Below are 19,114 nucleotides of genomic sequence, written 5' to 3' on the forward strand. Positions count from 1 at the left end.
TTATTACACCCACCAAGTTTCATCCCAATCTCTCCACTCTAAGCGTTTTCCAAGATTTCGGGTTTCCCCTCCAACTCCCCCAAATGTCAACAGATCTGGTCGGTATTTGAAATTAATAGCTCTGAGACATGAGTTCCTTCTGAATACCAAATTCTATTAAGATCTGGTCACCCGTTCTTAAGGTAAACATACCTCAATTTTTCTAATTTTTCGAAATTAACTCCCCCCAGCTCCCCCAAAGAGAACAGATCCATTCCAATCATGTCAGTAACGTATCTATAACTTGTGCTAATTCTTCTAACCAAATTTCATCCCGATCTCTCCAATCTAGGCGTTTTCCACGATTTCCGGTTTCCAAGATTTCTGTTTCCCTCCTCCGACCCCCTATGTCCCTGGATCCGACTTGAAGTCAAAATGGAGCATCTAAGGCATACGATTTTTCTATATATCAAGTTTGATTAAGATCCGATCACCCATTCGCAAGATACCTCAATTTTCACGTATTCCAAGATTTCTGGTTTCCCATCCAAATCCTCCCAATGTCACCGGATCTGATCGGGATTTAAAAAGAGCTCTTAAGTACAAAGTCTTTCTAAATATCAAATTTAATTAAGATCTGATAACCCGTTCGTAAGTTACAAATACCTCATTTTAACTAATTTTCCGAATTACTCCCTCCCTCCAACTCCCCCAAAGAGAGCGGATCCGGTCCGGTTATGTCAGTCAACTATCTTAGACTTCTGCTTATTCTTCCCACTATGTTTCATTCTGATCTTTCCACTCTAAGCCATTTCCAAAATTTCCAACCCTCCCCACTCCCCCCGAAGACACTGGATCCGGTAGGGATTTAAAATAAGAGATCTGAGTTACAAGGTCCTTCTAAATATGAAATTTCATTACGATCCGGTCACTCCTTCGTAACTTAAAAATACTTGACTTTTTCTAGTTTTTCAGAAATAAGCCTCCACCCAACTGCCCCAAAGAGTGTGGATCTGTTCTGGTTTTGTCAATCTCGTATCCAGAACTTGTGCTTATTTTTACCATCACGTTTCATTCCGATCCCTCAACTCTAAGCGTTTCTCAAGATTTAAGGTTTCCCCCTCCAACTCCCCCCAATGTCACCAGATCTGGTCGGGATATAAAATAAGAGAGCTGAGACATGATATCTTTCCAAACATGGAATTTCATTCAGATCTGAACACCTGTTCGTAAGTCGAAAATGTCTCATTTTTTCTAATTTTTCCGAATTACTTGTCACCCCACTCCCCCTCCCAGATGATTAGATCGGGTAAACGACAATTTCTGATTTAATCTGGTCCGTTCCTGATACAACTGCCAAATTTCATCGTCCGTGCTTATCTGGAAGTGCCTAAACTAGCAAAACTGGGACCGACAGACAGACAGACCGACAGAATTTGCGATCGCTATATGTCTCTTGGTGCCATAAAAACAACCAAGTGCCATAAAAACAACAAAAACAAATAAACAAGCATCCATAATCTTTCTTCTGGCGAAAAATACAAAATTCCACATTTTTGTAGATAGGAGCTTGAAACTTCTACTGTATGATTATCTGATACGCTGAATCTGATGGTGTGATTTTCGTTAAGATTTTATGACTTTTAGGGGATGTTTCCCCCTATTTCCAAAACAAGGCTAATTTTCTCAGGCTCGTAACTTATGATGGATAACACTAAACTTGATGAAACTTATATATATATATATATATATATATATATATATATATATATATATATATATATATATATATATATATATATATATATATATATATATATATATATAAAAATTAGCATAAAAATGCTTCTTTTGATGTAACTATTGGTATCAAAATTCCATTATTTGGAGTTTCGGTTACTATTGAGCCGGGTCTCTCCTTAACTGTTCATTACCGCGAACTGTTCGATATTGTTATTACAGTACTTACTAGCCCTTCCCAATCGTATTTTGAGGCTTATGTTAGGTTGAAAATACTCACGGTGACTACTCTCTATATTTTTTTTTACCTGTGATTTCATTCATATTTGCGTCAGTAGCAAGTCCGCTTTTTTTCTAAGTTTATTTTTACTCATGTTTGTAAAGTACTTTCCCCTGGAACACGTCGGCAAACAAAATTTATATTAACAACTAGCTGTTGGGATGGCGCCTCGCGCCACCCCAACACCTAGTTGGTGGGGCGCTTCGCGCCCCCCAAGCCCCCCCGCGCGCGTAAGTCGTTACGCGCCATATTAGTTACGCGCCATTGTAGTTGTGTCCCTGTGTCCCACCTGTGAATATAGATAGATTTATATATGTGTTTCAAACTACGTAAAAATTGCGAATATACAACATTCTTGGCTTTCCCATTGCCTGTGCATATACAAAGCCGTATGTACTAATAATGACGTCATATGCAAACGCTCTTTTTACAAACAAACAAACATGCATACACACAACTCGTTTTTATATAGATAGATAGATAGATAGATACAATACAAATTAACTGCGTAAAACTTGCGAATATACAACATTCTTCGCTGTCCAATTGTCGCTGCATACAAATAGATTGTCAGGTTTACCGACCCTCGAACATGCAACGTACAATTGTCCATGGGAAAAACAATCAGTATTAAGATCTATACCACATTTTTCTAATGATTGACCTTGAGCTTTGTTAATGGTGATTGCAAATGCTAATCGAATTGGGAATTGCAATCTTTTAAATTGAAAAGGCAGATCCGTTGGAATCATGGGAATGCGAGGAATAAGAACAGCCTCACCCTCAAAAGGCCCTGTCAAGATTGTGGCCTCTATTAGGTTTTCCATTGTTTTTTTACGGCAAGTCGCGTGCCATTGCAAAGCTTTGGTGGGTTGATATTTCTTAAAAGTATTATTGGTACGCCTATTTTTAGTTGTAGCACGTGTGGTGGAAACCCTGAAAGATCTATGGAATTTAAAAATTCAGATGGATAATTAACCGCTTCATTTGGTTCCAAAACTGTGTCGACTGACTTGTAAAGGACAGCCTGGTCTTGAATCTTGGTCAAAACAATATTGTTGATTTCGTGGACGTCTATATCTTTGGGTGCGAGAATCGCTCTTTCACTTAGCCATTTATTATTTTTATAATTTTTTAGAATATTCGGAAATACTTTTTCAATCAATTCATTTTTGGACGTCAGTAAATTACAGAAATCAGCAGGTAGTTGTATACGTCCTGAAATTGAGTCTACTGGGAGCTTTCCGTTTCCAATTGCCAGCAATTGATCTGAAAATGTTTCACCAGTCATCGTTTTGTAATCGGACACGCATATTTGTAGTTAATTTTAATATTTTAACGTGTGCCCATAAATTAGAATTTTTCAGGCAAGCATTCATTTCGTCTGCAGGAGTTGATCTAGGTATTATAGGTAATGTTTGCCTGAAATCTCCCGCAAGCAATTTTAATGTGCTGCCAAAGGGGTTCGACTTCCCTCTCAAATCTTTCAAGCATTGATCCAGAGCCTCGAGCGATTTTTTGTGTGCCATTGTACACTCATCCCAAATAATAAGTTTGCATTGCTGCAATACTTTACCCATCACAGATGATTTGGAAATATTGCACGCGGGAGTTTCTGTAGAATGCAAATTCAGAGGCAATTTCAAAGCGGAATGAGCAGTTCTTCCACCAGGCAGCAATGTTGCGGCTATTCCGGACGACGCAATTGCCAACGCTATATCATTTTTTGATCGAATTGATGCCAGAATCATTTTTATCACAAACGTTTTACCAGTACCTCCTGGCGCATCCAAAAAGAAAATTTCTCCAACGTTGTTATCGACACAATGCATTATCGTATCATAAATATCTTTTTGTTCCGACGTTAACTTGGAAATGTTATTTTGTACATACGACAATAGATCACTCGTACTGTAACTTTGTTCACGATCCAATTCTACACATGTCGAAACAGCAGCGATACGGTTAGGTGAAGGCATTCCCAAATCCTGAAGAGGTTTGTTTGCCATACGTACGCACAAATCTATATATATAAAAATAAGTTGTCTGTCTGTGTGTCTGTTTGTCAGGTGAGGTCATGTTTCTGTGTCGACTGACGTCATGAAGTTAGTTGTCGTCATTTTTGCTATGACGGTGACGTCATTAAAGATATTTAAGACATATATGTTCACGTAGAAATCTATTAATGTTTAAGTTTAAAATGACTGATGAACTTACAATGGCAAAAGCCGATGAAGATGCTCAAAATGTCTATGCCAAAAAACTTGCTGCTGATAGAGAAAGTCAGAAAAGAAAGCGTACCGAGGAATCAAAAGAACAGCAAGGAAACAGGCTTGAGGCTAAAGAACGCAAAACCGCGCAGTTAGATGAAGGTCCACCTGGACAGCGAGAGTCACAACATATCAAAACTGAAAATGATAGCGATGATGATTGGGTTTGGGATTTTGACTTGGATAAGGTCATCAATGCCTACCAGATTTTAGTTAAAAAAACAAAGGTTCGGCGATATGTATTTCATAGTGAAGCTGAAAAATAAAGAAGAAAAAGAAAACTGAAAAAAGAAAAAATGTAAAAAACTAAAAAATACTAAAAAGAAAAAACACTCAAAGAGAAATTACAGACCGGGACACAAATGACGACCGGGACAGAGGGAATATAAATAACGAACGGGACACTCAAAGAGAAATTACAGACTGGGATACCGGGACACAAATGACGACCGGGACACAGGGAATATAAATGACGACCAGGACACAGGTATTTAAGAATATCGTTTAAAGACAAATTTTTAATTGTAAGAAGACCGTTGAAAGAGAAATTTATAATTGTAAAATGACTGAAGAACCTACAATGGCAACACCCGAGGAAGCTGCTCAAAACGAATGTATTCAAGCTGAAGTAGCTGAGTTGGTAAAGCGTTATGTTTCAGGTTCTAGGTCCGAGAGGCTCCAGGTTTGAACCTTGGCTTTAGCATTAATACAAAAGAAGAAAAAAACTAAAAAAGGTAAAAACTACAAAAAAATGTTTCTGTGTCGACTGACGTCATGAAGTTAGTTGTCGTCATTTTTGCTATGACGGTGACGTCATTAAAGATATTTAAGACATATATGTTCACGTAGAAATCTATTAATGTTTAAGTTTAAAATGACTGATGAACTTACAATGGCAAAAGCCGATGAAGATGCTCAAAGAATCTATGCCAAAAAACTTGCTGCTGATAGAGAAAGTCAGAAAAGAAAGCGTGCCGAGGAATCAAAAGAACAGCAAGGAAACAGGCTTGAGGCTAAAGAACGCAAAACCGCGCAGTTAGATGAAGATCCACCTGGACAGCGAGAGTCAAAACATATCAAAACTGAAAATGATAGCGATGATGATTGGGTTTGGGATTTTGACTTGGATAAGGTCATCAATGCCTACAAGATTTTAGTTAAAAAAAACAAAGGTTCGGCGATATGTATTTCATAGTGAAGCTGGAAAATAAAGAAGAAAAAGAAAACTGAAAAAAGAAAAAATGTAAAAAACTAAAAAATACTAAAAAGAAAAAACACTCAAAGAGAAATTACAGACCGGGACACAAATGACGACCGGGTCAGAGGGAATATAAATAACGACCGGGACACTCAAAGAGAAATTACAGACTGGGATACCGGGACACAAATGACGACCGGGACACAGGGAATATAAATGACGACCAGGACACAGGTATTTAAGAATATCGTTCAAAGACAAATTTTTAATTGTAAGAAGACCGTTGAAAGAGAAATTTCTAATTGTAAAATGACTGAAGAACCTACAATGGCAACACCCGAGGAAGGTGCTCAAAACGAATGTATTCAAGCCGAAGTAGCTGAGTTGGTAAAGCGTTATGTTTCAGGTTCTAGGTCCGAGAGGCTTCAGGTTTGAACCTTGGGTTTAGCATTAATACAAAAGAAGAAAAAAACTAAAAAAGGTAAAAACTACAAAAAAACTAATATGGCGCGTAACGACTTACGCGCGCGGGGGGGCTTGGGGGGGCGAAGCGCCCCACCCACTAGGTGTTGGGGTGGCGCGAAGCACCACCCCAACAGCTAGTCTTCTATAATAACTAAAGTGTAGTTATAAATTTCTGATGTAAAATCAAAAGTCATATCTGACGTCTCTAAGTGTTTTCGATGGAGTATATCTTCGGACATTTTTGACTTATATTTTTCCCATAACTCTGTAGGAGCTGATGGAGAGCAAGTTGTTAAAATGATGCCAAACAATGCACGAATTTGACTTGGGGTTGACGTTTCGCACGCGTCATTGATGCAGTTATCCCAGTGTTGGTCATTCACCAATAAATTCAGAGCTTGACATGCACTACTGTAAGTGTCATGTATAGTACCGTTTACAGTTCTCAAATACTCAAAGGATGTCAGACCGGGTACATTCACCAAAAGCAGGCGTAGAAAGAAGCATTCATGTTGATTGGGGTGAACGGTGTAGAGTCTTCCTATCGTGGCATCTTTGAAGATGGTAGGTTGGCCGTCGACTGACTTACCCTGTTTTCTACGTTCAAATACTTTATTTTTAGTATTCCACGTGTAATACGAAGGCACTTCAGTATACAGCAGTTTTTTTTGCAAAAGAATCATTTTTGCTAAGCGAAAAAAAAGCTGTTAATGTTGTATCCGGTGGATTCAGGGCTGTTTGTTGCACGTTGGTTTCCGTGAAATAAACACGTTGACCATTCTGTAAATGTACCGCTAAGTGAACAACAGCTGGACTACGTTCATGTATCGGAAATGAAAGAATTCGCCAAACAGCTTTATTACTGCTTATGTATCTTCCAGCCTGATATTGTACGATTTCATCAAAATCTTTGATTTCGGACTGCAAGCCAAAAACTGCCATGTCACTGCCTTTGTTGACGTATTTACATATGTATTTGATTGCCTTTACGGAGTTACAGTATTCAACGTTTATGTGTGCATTTAATGTTTTTGATAATAATGGGGAATATGGAACAACGCACTGGTTATCTACTTCGATGGTGGTACCGTTACGCTTCTTTATTATTGCTGTTTTACCGCCATCTTCAGTAGATCTTCTTCTATATTGTGGTTAACCATCATTGCCAGTAATTGTGTTTGATACTAAAAGTCGAGGATATTGCTTTGTGCACCTTCCTTTGGCCATGCATGGTGAATTTTCGTTCAGTGCACCGCAAGGTCCATGTATCATATTTTTTACAATAATATCATGTAACCCCTTATCGACATTTTTATCAGGTATTTCAGCGGAAATCACATCATCAATTTCGTTCGAAGTAATTTTTTTATGTAGCCAGATTAGTATATGTGCGTGCGGCAAACCTCGTTTTTGCCATTCCACTGAGTACATCCAGCATCGCACTGACCCAAACACTTCAAGTTTTACTATGTAGTTTATCAGTGATTTCAACTTTTGCCGGAAGAAACGGGCCGTAATGTCATGCCTATGAACCGCCAATTGTCCTTGAAGTAAAAGCTGCAGTTTCTCGTCCCAAGATTGATTACATGTAAATGTAATAAATAAATCTGGACGACCATAGAGACGAACATACGCAATAGCATCTTGAGCATATTCATGCATATGACGGGGACTGCCAGCATATGACGAAGGTAAAATTGTTAATCTTCCAACGTTTGTGATATTACCGTCATTTATAACTGCATCTCGCAAATGAATGTATTGTTCAGAGCGGAGCTTGGTCTGATTCAGGCGGATATATAGCAAACGTTCTGATTCAATTTTAGCATACATATCAACGACAAATTGGTGAAACAATTCACGGCATTTTAAAATATAATTTTCTTCATCCTGCCGAATCATTAGTCTATAGGAATAATAATACATTGCACTGCATTTCTTATTCATTTCTTTGTTAGTGGCTGGATTCATCAATTTAATATTAAAGTGATAGCCGTCGGCTCCATCCCAAAAAATGATAGGATATTGTAGGGCATCGTAGCATCGATGAGTTTCAGCAATTCTTAACAACTGAGCGTTTCGCTTATGAAGAATAATATCTCGAGGTAAAAACTGATCACCGACCATAACGATTGCCACTTCGTAGATAGTTGGAGCATTGTATCTACGCACATGTTGGCCAGGAGGCGTTTTGTCAGCGGAAATAACAATTTTATGCGTATCAGTAGGCATCAAATCGATGGCTGTTTTGAACAGACGCACTAAATTATCATTTTCGTGGTAAATATGTTGCAATTGGGAAACGATTGTCCTTTCAACGTTGGGGGAAATTTTGCAACGTGCATTCAATTCAGAATTTCTATCACTGATGGAGTACAATTGTAAAAATTTATGATTCTCGCCTGAGAATGGTAGTAGGGACCCTGCTCTATGATAAATTTGCCCTTTTACTTTGAAAGTAGACATAAATTGATCTGGATTTTCGATTTGGGCTCCAAACGACGTCATTTGGAAACATGAGTTGTATTTTCTGATTTTTGACAAAAAACGCTTAGATTCTGACGTAGTTCCAGTAAGGAAAGTGTTCAATGGCTCTGGTGGTGCAGCCAATAGAGAAAGTTTAACTTTTCCTTAGGCGCAACACATTCCCATTGTTTCACCATTGAATTTCAAGGCCTTGCAATAGGGACAAATTTTAGACATTGTCCCGATTTGAACGCATCTACTCAAGCTATAATCATCGACTGGGCTGTACCTGAATGCCAGGTGATAACTTTCAGGTTGCTCTGATTCCTCGGCACGCTTTCTTTTCTTACTTTCTCTATCAGCAGCAAGCCTGATTTCTTGCTGTTCTTGTGATTCCTCGGCACGCGTTCTTTTCTTACTTTCTCTATCAGCAGCAAGCCTGATTTCTTGCTGTTCTTGTGATTCCTCGGCACGCCTTCTTTTTTCACTTTCTCTTTTAGCAGCAAGTCTGGTTTCGCGTTGCTCTGGTAGTTTCTCGGTATGCTTTCTGTTCTTTCTTTCTCTATCAGCCTCAAGCCTGTTTCCTTCCTGTTCTTTTGATTCCTCGGCACGCTTTCTGTTCTTTCTTTCTCTATCAGCCTCAAGCCTGTTTCCTTGCTATTCTTTTGATTCCTCGGCACGCTTTCTTTTCTGACTTTCTCTATCAGCAGCAAGTTTTTTGGCATAAAAATATATAATATTTTATATAATATAGATTATAGCACTTATATACTGGCGAAAAATGTGTTATATTATCTGAACACAAAAATAATATAAACGGGCCCTATCCTGGCTCAAAAATTATGCTTATCTTTACATCTGAAGTTAGCCAACCTAGTACTCGTCAAATCGGAGTTTCTGCTGACATTAGGTTACTGTATGTGCCCTTGTACAGTCAAACGTGTCATTATTATATACTAATGGGGAAGAAGAAAATTTCTTTCAAAGGAAATGGGGGGATGTGCGAAAAAAAATGTGTGGGGATGGATATTGGAAAAAATAAGTGTTGTTTTTCCCAGAACAGTCTCATATGCTTTTCACAATCTTGTGAAATACTGCCTTTCTTCTATGGTATGGAATCTCTGGAGGGAGTGGGATCTGAAGCCTTTTTCTTTTTTCTTCTAACTCCAAACACAGTTTCTACGTACTGTCTCTACTTGAAGAATGATATGGTTATATAAGGGTTTTCCTGTTGATCATGTTAGAACTCTCATGTAAGACAATTTAGGGGGGAAAACGTGAAAATATTAAATATTCGCCATTCAAGGTTGTATCCAAGGGGAAGAGAGCTACAGGTTTTGAACACCACCCACCCTGAATTTTTGTCTAACTCGTAAAAATGTAACAAAAATATATAAAAAGGATTTGTGTTTTTTCTTAAGTTTTTTTTTGTAACCATCCAAAAATATTTCGGATGCACCCTTATCGGGATGGTTTCAACTAAAATCCCCTTTCTTGACTAAAAACAATCTCTCGAAAAAATTTAGATTCTCTACCCCAGTGTTTCTGAGCTGTATATGCTTTTATATTAAGTCAAGAATCTGTGACTAGCAAGACAGCTAAGACAAAGAAAGATACTAATTTATTTTATTTTTAATCGTCTGATCTCGGCATACCAAACACAAAAAACACAAATAAACACCCAGCCCAAGGTTTTATTCCCAAAACATATAACACTTAAGGATCCTCACGTTCTTTTAATAATCATAACACTTTCATTTCCCATACACTCACACATTCACTCAAAATGACGGCCAATGAAGTATACCCGCAATCACTTCATCACTGGTAAAGCAGTTCCATCTATCTAAGCCTCTTCAGGGTAAGGTCCAGCAATGAGTTTTTGCAAGAAAGCTGTTAAAAAAAGAATAGGTTAAAAATATTGAGTATATTACAGTCCATAGGTTAAGAGAAGCAATTAGTTCACACAGACTACCTAATGGCTGCCTAGAAAAAAGCTTCCTCCGTCGGAATTAATCTGTAGAAAAATAGTTCCAGAAACATATATTTGTTTGTACTTTTTTATTGCAAGATTCTTAGTCCCATTATAAGCACTGATATACAACACGGTTTGGTACTATATATCGTCAGTCGGGTACTAAAATGTCGTATGTCAATAATTTTAAATTTTTAGATGAGTAAAGAAAATCTTATAACTTTTGGATTTCCCCTCCGATAACCGTAAAACAAAACTGATTGATAGCTAAAGTCAAGACATGTCAATCCTTTTTTGTTTTACGGTTATCGGATTGGAAATAAAAAGGCTGTGAGGTTTCTTTTTGCTCTTCTGAAAATCTACAATTATGGAGATATGACCTTTAGATACCCGACTCTGATCCCAGCTACTGCAGGGCTATAAAAGAACCTTTGGAGTCAAGAATTGTAATTAATCCATGACAAGATCATAAGAAGCTCGGACCTTCGGCTTTTGCGAATGAATGACTTCATATGCCGTAAATAAATCACGTAGTTCGAATCCGAGTTTTGCTTATATTTCTTCGTTGCTTTACAAAGGATTGATCAGCCCATATTTTTATTGTGTTAGTTATACCACACGTAAAATAAGATATATTAATTGTTCCATTAGCTTGATCCCCATACTCCTTCCTTTTTTAAGATTTTATCAATCTGGCTTCTAAATGAATTATTTTTAAAGCAATTTCTTGCATACTCTGACTACACATAAACATATTTCTTTCTTACTAGCCAGTAGCTCAGCCCTATATTTCCTTTAGAGCCAAGCCAAAATACTATTACACACGAAATATTAGGCAAATCCCTAATAATGAATATGTCTGGTTAGTAGGAGTACAGATCCTGTTCTTAACGTACGTGCAGCACTATTGATGAATTATTTGACTATTGCTCCGAAAGCTTTCAGAAAACCATGTTACTACTCATCTTTTTAGCCATTGCTCAAAGTAGATACAGTACTATTTTAAAATGCATAAAAGCAGAATAATTTAGCAATTACATAGCCTAAAAGTGCATGTCGGAAATGACATCATAACATTGCAGTAATAGTTGTAAGAATGCAACAGCATAAGCGTTAAAACTTCCAATGACGAAATTTTAACTCACCTTTTTAATTTGTATTGGCTATCTCTAACAGTGAGCCCAAGAACACTTTTAGATGCATCTAGGCAGTGTATTTTAGTAGTTTTAAATATTAGTAATTCGCATTAGGAAAATTAATCTAGCAAAACAAGTAAATAAAATACATGGTGTAATTTACATCACAACATAGCTATGTAATAACTGTGAGATGACGACAAGCGTTAAAATCTCCAAGAACGAAATTTTAACTGCGCCCTTTTCAATCGCAAACACCATTCGTTAAGTGAACGCAAAATTATCTTTTAAATGCGCATAAGCAGCATAATATAGTGGTTTTAAATAGTAATATTTAGTATTAATCTAAAATCGCTTTAGCTAAAAAAAATACACAAAAAAACTAATTAACACCACAATGACGCTGTAAAATAGTTACATAGTAGTAGCAGAAGCATTTAAATTTAATAATGACAGCAAAAAAGAAATAGCAAAGTGTCAGATAAAGAAAATAAAAATTAGGAATCATATTTGCTAATATACCTAGAAAAAAGCAAAAGCTTTTTTTTTAGTAGAATATTATAGTGGAAACAGGTCGATTTTCCACTTTAACTTAACTTCCATAGGCAGTATTTAAGCATCTGCAATAAACAAGTGGTTGAAATGCAAATTTTTCAAAAATAAAAAATAAAAACTATATTCGGATTTCTGAAGTAGAGATTTGTGTTTCTACTTCTTTTAGATTGCGATTATGGACTATAAAAAACAATTTTTTCAGTTTCAATTTTGTTTGTTCTTTTATTCTTAGGCAAATATAAGATTGGAATTCTCGTCGGAATACAAGTTGGATTTGGGCTGTTTTTGTTAAATATTACTTCTGATCCTCGCCAAAATTTCCTACATTATTCAATCTTGGTAGCAGATATTAGACTTTATATGAAAAACATCATTAAAAATAAATAGTTAACAAGAAAGCTCAGATCCCATGAAATTTGAAATTTGCCAGAAAAACAAACATAAAGACTTGTGACACTATCTGGAAAATTTTAAACTAGATCTTCAGAATGTCTTCCCTGGGGAGGAGGGGGGATTATTTTTGGATTTGAATGAAAAATAGTTTATAAGAAAAAGTGTTTCTGAAATTAGACTGTTGGACATTGTGCTCAAACAAAAAATTAAATAGAGATAAGCTAAGATATTTAATTTCATATAAAATGACTATCACTAGCCCTGAAGGATTGAATTCGTATTTCAGAGTCATAAAAGCATAAAAAAAAATAGCACAACAACTAAAAAACTGGTCAAACCATGTCAAAAACAACAAAATCAGAAAGGCAAAGCCATTCATTAGTAAAAAAAAATACTTTCTGAATGTCAGAAACTTAAAAAGGTAAAAAAAAAATGATCATTGCCAATGTTAACCTTCAAATATACGATTTAAGAAAGACCCAAATTAATTGTTTGAAACGTCTTGAGACACAACAAAATACTTCCGAAAGTTTTCTTTTTCAGGTTTAGTTATTCTTCCCTTCTAAGTAAGATTAAAGCTTAAAGTAATTAATGGAATCAGAAGGGTTCTAGATTTTTCCTCTGAAATATTACTGCTCTTGAAGTATTAATGGTAAATTGTTCTTCTCTCTTTAGCTCCCGTAAACATTTCAACAGGGTTGGCCGTCAGACACTTGAGTGGGAAAAAACAACTGAAGAAAAAAATATGTATATATATATATATATATATATATATATATATATATATATATATATATATATATATATATATATATATATATGTAGTGTTATAATATATCGTTAAAATTTCAAATCTTGGTGCGGCACCTACAATTTAGGGGTTGGAGTAAGATGCGACGTTTTACTTTCACAACTTAGTGAATTCGAAATAGTTGTCTTACAAACCCATTAATCAGAGGTGAAGTCAATAATCCGACTCTCGGAGTCTGAACCGATACTGAGAATTTACCGATCCGAAAGTACTGGTCATAATTTCCGTTATTTGTTTTTTTTTTTAATATAAGCATTTTTGACGTAAGGGCGAAAGATTTTTTTTTTAAAGAACGAAATTTTGCAGGTTTAACGACAATGATTTTTTAAAAATAAGCTAATTGTATGAAAAGTAGAGCAAAAGATGAGAATACTTCAAAAATAGCAAAATCGGGGAGAGGTTAGAGGTATCCTTACTCTTGCTTGCGTGGTCTGCCTTCATCTACTTACAAAATTTACGTCAAACGTTGACCTTGTTAACTAAACGATGCTTATGAGGGGCAGCCACTTGCTGGGCAGGGATTGTTTTTTTTATGGCTAAATTCAGGGTGGGGAAAAATTTAATAAACTGCAATAGGCAATTTGTAGAATTCAATGATTTGGGAATTTGGTTCCAAATAAAGTAAACACAGTAGGTGTTATACTTAAAGGGGGGGGGGGTTAATGGTCTTAGGTATTTTTTAACCATTATTGAGGTTATAACATTGTGTTCATGAATAAGAACACATTAAATGCAATTTCCTGCATAATTAAAACTTAGATTTCATATATTCTAGGCTTTGAAGGGAGTAGTTACTAAATAAGAAGTTCTAAGAACTAAAATCCGAGGCTTTAAAACAGAGTTCGTCCAAACAGGCTTAACAAAAACACTTTAAATTCAGAGCCAAAAGTAAATTTTAATCTTTCAATTGCAATTAACTTCATTTTGAGGAAGCAAAATCAAGGTGACCTGAAACTACGATCTTCGTTGAAATTTCTATCTTTTATAAATAACAGTATGCTAACAGGTGAGTTGTGATTCTTCATGGAAAATCGACGAACTCTTAGCATATTTAGTAGCAGTTTCTGTTGTAAGAAATAACAACATAAATACATCCTTAGTCTCAACCCTTGCATAGCATTTTTAAGCTTTGTGCTTGCTTTAAGACCTATCAAAAGTCAATATGGATTATTCCTTAGCGACAACACTGCCTCTAGTTTGAAAGCAAAAAGCCAAAGTTAAAATCCATGCTAGCCATAGAACTTACTTATTGGGCATCAGGATATGGTCCTGCTAGCAGCCTCTTCAAGAAGGCTGAGCGAAACAAAATTTCAAGGTTAAAAGGGTATCAAAACAGTACTGTGTGACATAAAAGGGTAAGAAAATACTATGGGTAGAAAGAGAGTAATAGAAATAGCCAGGATCAGAAAATTCTTCCTTAAATTCCTTAAAGTTCTATATTCATTCTTTTTACCTAACATTGAATTAAATTTCCGACAAATAAAAATCATCCCCTCCCACAGTGATCAGTCATAAGCCCGTCTATGAAAACGGATTAGCATGACGTTATGATGGTCTAAGATGCATCAATGGATGTCCCTTTGGAAGAGGAATTGCATCCTACAAGATATTGCACAGTGATCTGAAATAGCCATGATGTATACTGAATCACAGAATAAATATTGCTAAAACTAGTCTTAAATCTGTCTCCGAAGCTGAATAAGGTGGGGAAAAGAAAGTTATAATACCTACGTAAAACCCTAAAAAGGGTAAGAGATTCCAAATTAATAGTGAAGAGTAGAATCCAAGAAGAAATAAAAAATATTATTCAAACAGTACAGGAAAAGTGGCGAAAAATAGCACTGTAATGCGTGTTTTGTGAGAACTGAAATAACCAGTGTTACTGACCGTACAGCCTTATGCATTAGAATTAGATTAACTAAAAACAAGTTTGATTTTAGTCTATTAACAATTCCACTTTACTTATGATTCTAAGTTTATTTGGATCAAACCTGAAATTTCCTGAGAGTAGGCAGATTCTCTTGTTTTGCAACTGACTTTTTAAATTATTATTTATCATTATTTTGAAAATAGTTGGGGCTAGGGTAGATTATAGAGTATTGGCCAGTTTAATAATAGTGTATTAATAATAATAATAATAGTGTCTTGGACGCTAAGGTAAAATGTCTTCCTTTTTGCATTCTTGGGGGAAACGATGTGTCTCTTATTTGTTATGCTGATGAAATCTTGAATTCTTGCCGTATGATCCAGCGCGATGAGCAGAACGTCAAAATCCTCGAAGATGAATATCCAAAAATCGGACTGTCCCTTAATCCTGAGAAAACCGAAGTTGTCTTTTTCAGTTGGCGATATCCCTCTACTTCTCTCCTAAATATGCACGGTTATTTTATAAAGCCTCCAGACCATATTACATATTTGGGCCTTCCAATTGGCGCATCTATCGGCCACACACGTCTTTTGCTGATACAGTGGATTCTTAAAAATCAAACTACGCTTTAACCTTTACGTTTTAGCTTCCATCTACAACGCCACAGCCCTTCCAAATTTGCTTTACTTTGTTTTTTTTCTGGAAGTTTTTTACAGTTGCATATAAAAAGCACCTATGATCAATCTTTTTCAGATTTCCTTATTATCTTTTACATTTGCCTCATTGGACAAGAAACCGTAAAATTATCCATCTGTATAAGCTTGCAGAACCAAATATTAGTATCAATAAATCTCTATCCCGTTTTAAATCAAATTTTCATCATCCTCGGTCATCAATGTGTTCGCAATAGTTAGCTAATTGTTTGATTTTGTTGGTTAATGCTTGATGGTGTTGGCTATTTTTTCAGAAATAAAAACTTCGGTTTTCGTCTTGTTTGTTTTCTACGCCCTTTGTACTTACCATTGACCTGATTTTTATGATTTATTGATTATAGATTTTTCTGTCGCATAAATGACCGATCTAGTTTTAAAAATTATGCGTCTAAATGCTCCCGGCTTAAATTAACGGCAACACTTTCGGCTCGAATTTTTAAAGAACATAAGCTTCAATTGAGAAAGCAAATATACCAAAACAGAGAATTTGTTTACATATTTAATAACTTAGGTGGATTTTTTTTTATTTCTAGAAAATACAGCTTAGACAGTAAAAATATATAACCTTAACTCGATTGGTCATAATTGACATATTTTCACTATTTCACCTAAAGCACTTTGATTAAGAACAAGTCCTTATCAAGAACGAATTAAAAAAAAAAAATTTTGTGATTAAAGTAAAGAGGAAACTTAAAACAAACAAAAATTGCTGCTTCACGGCTTATGCAACATAATTTTAAAAATTGGTTTAAGCAAAGTGGCTAATTATATAATGTATCCAGCGCTTTACTCAAAGCACAAAATGTACGTATCAAAACAGGAAAAGAAACAAGAGAAAAAACCGTAACTGGTCTGCAGAAAATTAAAAAATATTTCTGTCTTTAGTCTTTTTACCATCATGAAATCAAAAAAAAATACAATAATATTTTAACTCTGTAAAAAACTCAAGAAAGCTTAGTTTTCAGTAAAACATTAATTTTTCTGAATTTTACAAGTAAAGAGTCATATCAGGTGCCAGTTAGCTTAATTAAAAAATTCTTTGAAAAACATGTTGCGTAAATCATGAAGCAGTAATTTGTGTTCGTTTTAAGGTTCAACTTCGCTCTTTACTTACATCAGATTTTTTTTTTAAATCAATTTTTTAAGTATTTTGACTATTAAAAATATTGACAATAAAGCTTATAAAAGATTTTTTCCAAACTGAGGCAAAGAAACGAAAGAGAAATTGACAGCTATAGTAATTGAGTCAGATGAACTAGCATTTATGCATGGCATTTAATGCGGAGCAATTATGAATCTGAACTCACTTCTCAGCTATCAAACAGGAATCTTTTTCTCTGAGAGCTGTTTCGTCACAAAACAAATTGTGTTTAGAAAACCCCTAGTTATGCTCAAGGCTTTCAACATTCAGGCGTCTCTAGTTTCAATCAGCAAACGATTAATGAAAAGTATCAGGCTAAGGGGGCTGGGAGTTGGAAATTAAATTTTTTAACTTGTGATATATATATATATATATATATATATATATATATATATATATATATATATATATATATATATATATATATATATATATATATATATATATATATATATATATATATATATATATATATATATATATATATATATATATATATATATATATATATATATATGTTTATTGCTCGACTAATAAGAAAGGTCTAATTCCTAGTTGGGATAGAGTTGATATACTTACGAGTGTATGGGATATTTCCTTCATCATCTTCAGGATCCATGCATTCCTTGAAGATAGAGTCAACTTGTGAGTCTTCTAATTTTTCACCTAAAATGGAATAAATTCAAGCTCCCATTGAAAAGTTACAAAGCCAATATATCATATGTCGGGTAATGACTCCACTAAGGCACATTCCTGATAAAAGCAAAGTAACAAGTCGAAAGGCAGGAACAAAGTTTTTCATGAATACAGAGTTTGAACGAAGTCGATAAGCAATTAGTTGATTTTAAAAACATTTTAATCTGATAAATAAAGACCAATTTTGAGAGAGCGTTCTTATCCATCTTTTTTACCAAGCCTTGTAGAGAAATATTTAAAATTATATGAAATTGATTTCTTGCAGCATAATAAGGATAGAATGTAATTTAAAGAATACATTATAAGTAGGTGATTAAATAAATAAAAACAAGTTCTTTTAAATGAAAGTAAGGAACGACATTAAAACTTAAAACGAATAGAAATTACTCCGTATATGAAAGGGGCTTTTCCTCCTCAACGCCATGCTCTTTACGTTAAAGTTTGACTCTTTCTCTTATATCTACATTTTAAAACAATAAAAAACTTTAGCGTAAAGAGCGGGCGTTGAGAAGGAAAAGCCCCTTTCATATACGGAGTAATTTCTGTTCGTTTTAAGTTTTGATGTCACTCCTCCGCATTTTGTCTCTCCGCAGAGGAATAATTAAAACGAAATTTGTATATTTATTTTTTTTTGGCTAAATGGTTTTCTCATAATTTTGATCGAATGATTTTAAGGAAAAAAGAGCGGGGGAGGAAGCCTAGTTGCCCTCCGATTTTCGGTTAATTAAAAAGGCAACTAGAACTTTTAATTTTTTACGAATCTTTTTATAAGTAAAAGATATACGTAACTTATAAATTAGCTTACGTAAAGAACTTTTGTATTCTCATGTTTTTATTACATATATGAGGGGATTCGCTCCCTCGTCAGTACCTCGCTCTTTACACTAAAGCTTAAATTTTTGTCCCAATTCATTAAGAATGACCCCTGAATCACAAAAGCCGCAGAATAAATATACTTTAGCGTAAACAGCGAGGTATTAGGAGGAGGTGAACCCCTAATATGGGCAATAATTTCTGTTCGTTTTAAGTTTTAATGCTGCTGCTTACTTCCAGCTGAAAAAAAAACTTTTTCATACTTATTTTATCATTGTTTTTTTTTTAAGTAATGCTAGTAAATCCTGCGCTCCCTTCATGGAAATTTTCTTCCTCCATGACAAATTCCTCGATGAAAAGTTCCCCCAGCATATCCTCCTCTTCTCAACCCCTGCCTCCAACCAAAAAAATCCTCCTGAAAACGCCTGTACACTTCCCTATAACCATTTTTACATGTAAGCACTGGTCAAAGTTTTGAACTTGTAACCCCTCCCACGGGGATTCTGGGGGAGTAAGTCGTCCCCAAAGACATAGTTATAAGGTTTTTCAACTACGCTGAATAAAATGGCTACCTCAGAATTTTGATCCGTTGACTTTGGGAAAATAATTAGCGTGG

The 19,114-nt window shown here is 35.2% G+C and overlaps 1 protein-coding gene across 2 annotated transcripts in view; it reads right to left on the reverse strand.

The window, feature by feature from the left end:
• Nucleotides 1-10,007: 10,007 nt before the first annotated feature.
• The window catches only part of LOC136041996 (myosin light chain 1-like), a 37,403-nt gene continuing 28,296 nt past the window's right edge, over nucleotides 10,008-19,114 (reverse strand). Inside the window, exons 5-7 of one of the 2 annotated variants that reach the window (XM_065726824.1) lie at nucleotides 17,569-17,655; nucleotides 14,515-14,561; nucleotides 10,008-10,291 (exon numbers count right to left, since the gene is read on the reverse strand). In XM_065726824.1, the coding sequence (XP_065582896.1) occupies nucleotides 14,515-14,561; nucleotides 17,569-17,655 (134 nt within the window). In that variant the 3' untranslated portion in view covers nucleotides 10,008-10,291. The remainder of the gene's footprint in view (nucleotides 10,292-14,514; nucleotides 14,562-17,568; nucleotides 17,656-19,114) is intronic. The other variant, XM_065726823.1, reaches the window with a different exon arrangement.

The sequence above is a fragment of the Artemia franciscana genome, unplaced genomic scaffold (genome assembly GCF_032884065.1).
Source record: "Artemia franciscana unplaced genomic scaffold, ASM3288406v1 PGA_scaffold_55, whole genome shotgun sequence".
NCBI classification, from domain to species: domain Eukaryota; kingdom Metazoa; phylum Arthropoda; class Branchiopoda; order Anostraca; family Artemiidae; genus Artemia; species Artemia franciscana.